The 268-nt window shown below is 69.0% G+C and overlaps 1 protein-coding gene across 1 annotated transcript in view; it reads right to left on the bottom strand.

Moving 5' to 3' along the window:
• The window catches only part of BHLHE22 (basic helix-loop-helix family member e22), a 5,051-nt gene that overhangs the window by 605 nt on the left and 4,178 nt on the right, over positions 1-268 (bottom strand). Inside the window, exon 2 of the mRNA XM_025041114.1 lies at positions 1-266. This exon is cut by the window's left edge and continues 605 nt beyond it. Coding sequence (XP_024896882.1) covers positions 1-266 — 266 coding nt within the window. The remainder of the gene's footprint in view (positions 267-268) is intronic.

Here is a 268-nt window from a genome sequence, read left to right as displayed (position 1 = left end):
GCCGCCGCCGCGGAGCTGGGCAGCGAGGCGGCGGAGATGGCCTGGCCCTGGTTGAGGTAGGCGACAAGGCGCCGCATCTCCTCCAGGGCCTGCGCCTGCATGAGGATGTAGTTCTTGGCGAGCAGCAGCGTGGCGATCTTGGAGAGCTTGCGCACCGAGGGGCTGTGCGCGTAGGGGATCACGGCGCGCAGCTCGTCCAGCGCGTCGTTCAGGTCGTGCATCCGCCGGCGCTCCCGGGCGTTGATGTTAAGCCGCAGCGCCTTTTGCT

This window comes from Pteropus alecto, unplaced genomic scaffold, assembly GCF_000325575.1.
Source record: "Pteropus alecto unplaced genomic scaffold, ASM32557v1 scaffold87, whole genome shotgun sequence".
Classification (NCBI taxonomy): domain Eukaryota; kingdom Metazoa; phylum Chordata; class Mammalia; order Chiroptera; family Pteropodidae; genus Pteropus; species Pteropus alecto.
The sequence above is the reverse complement of the archived record's forward strand: the minus strand, read 5'-3'. Positions and strand labels throughout refer to the sequence as shown.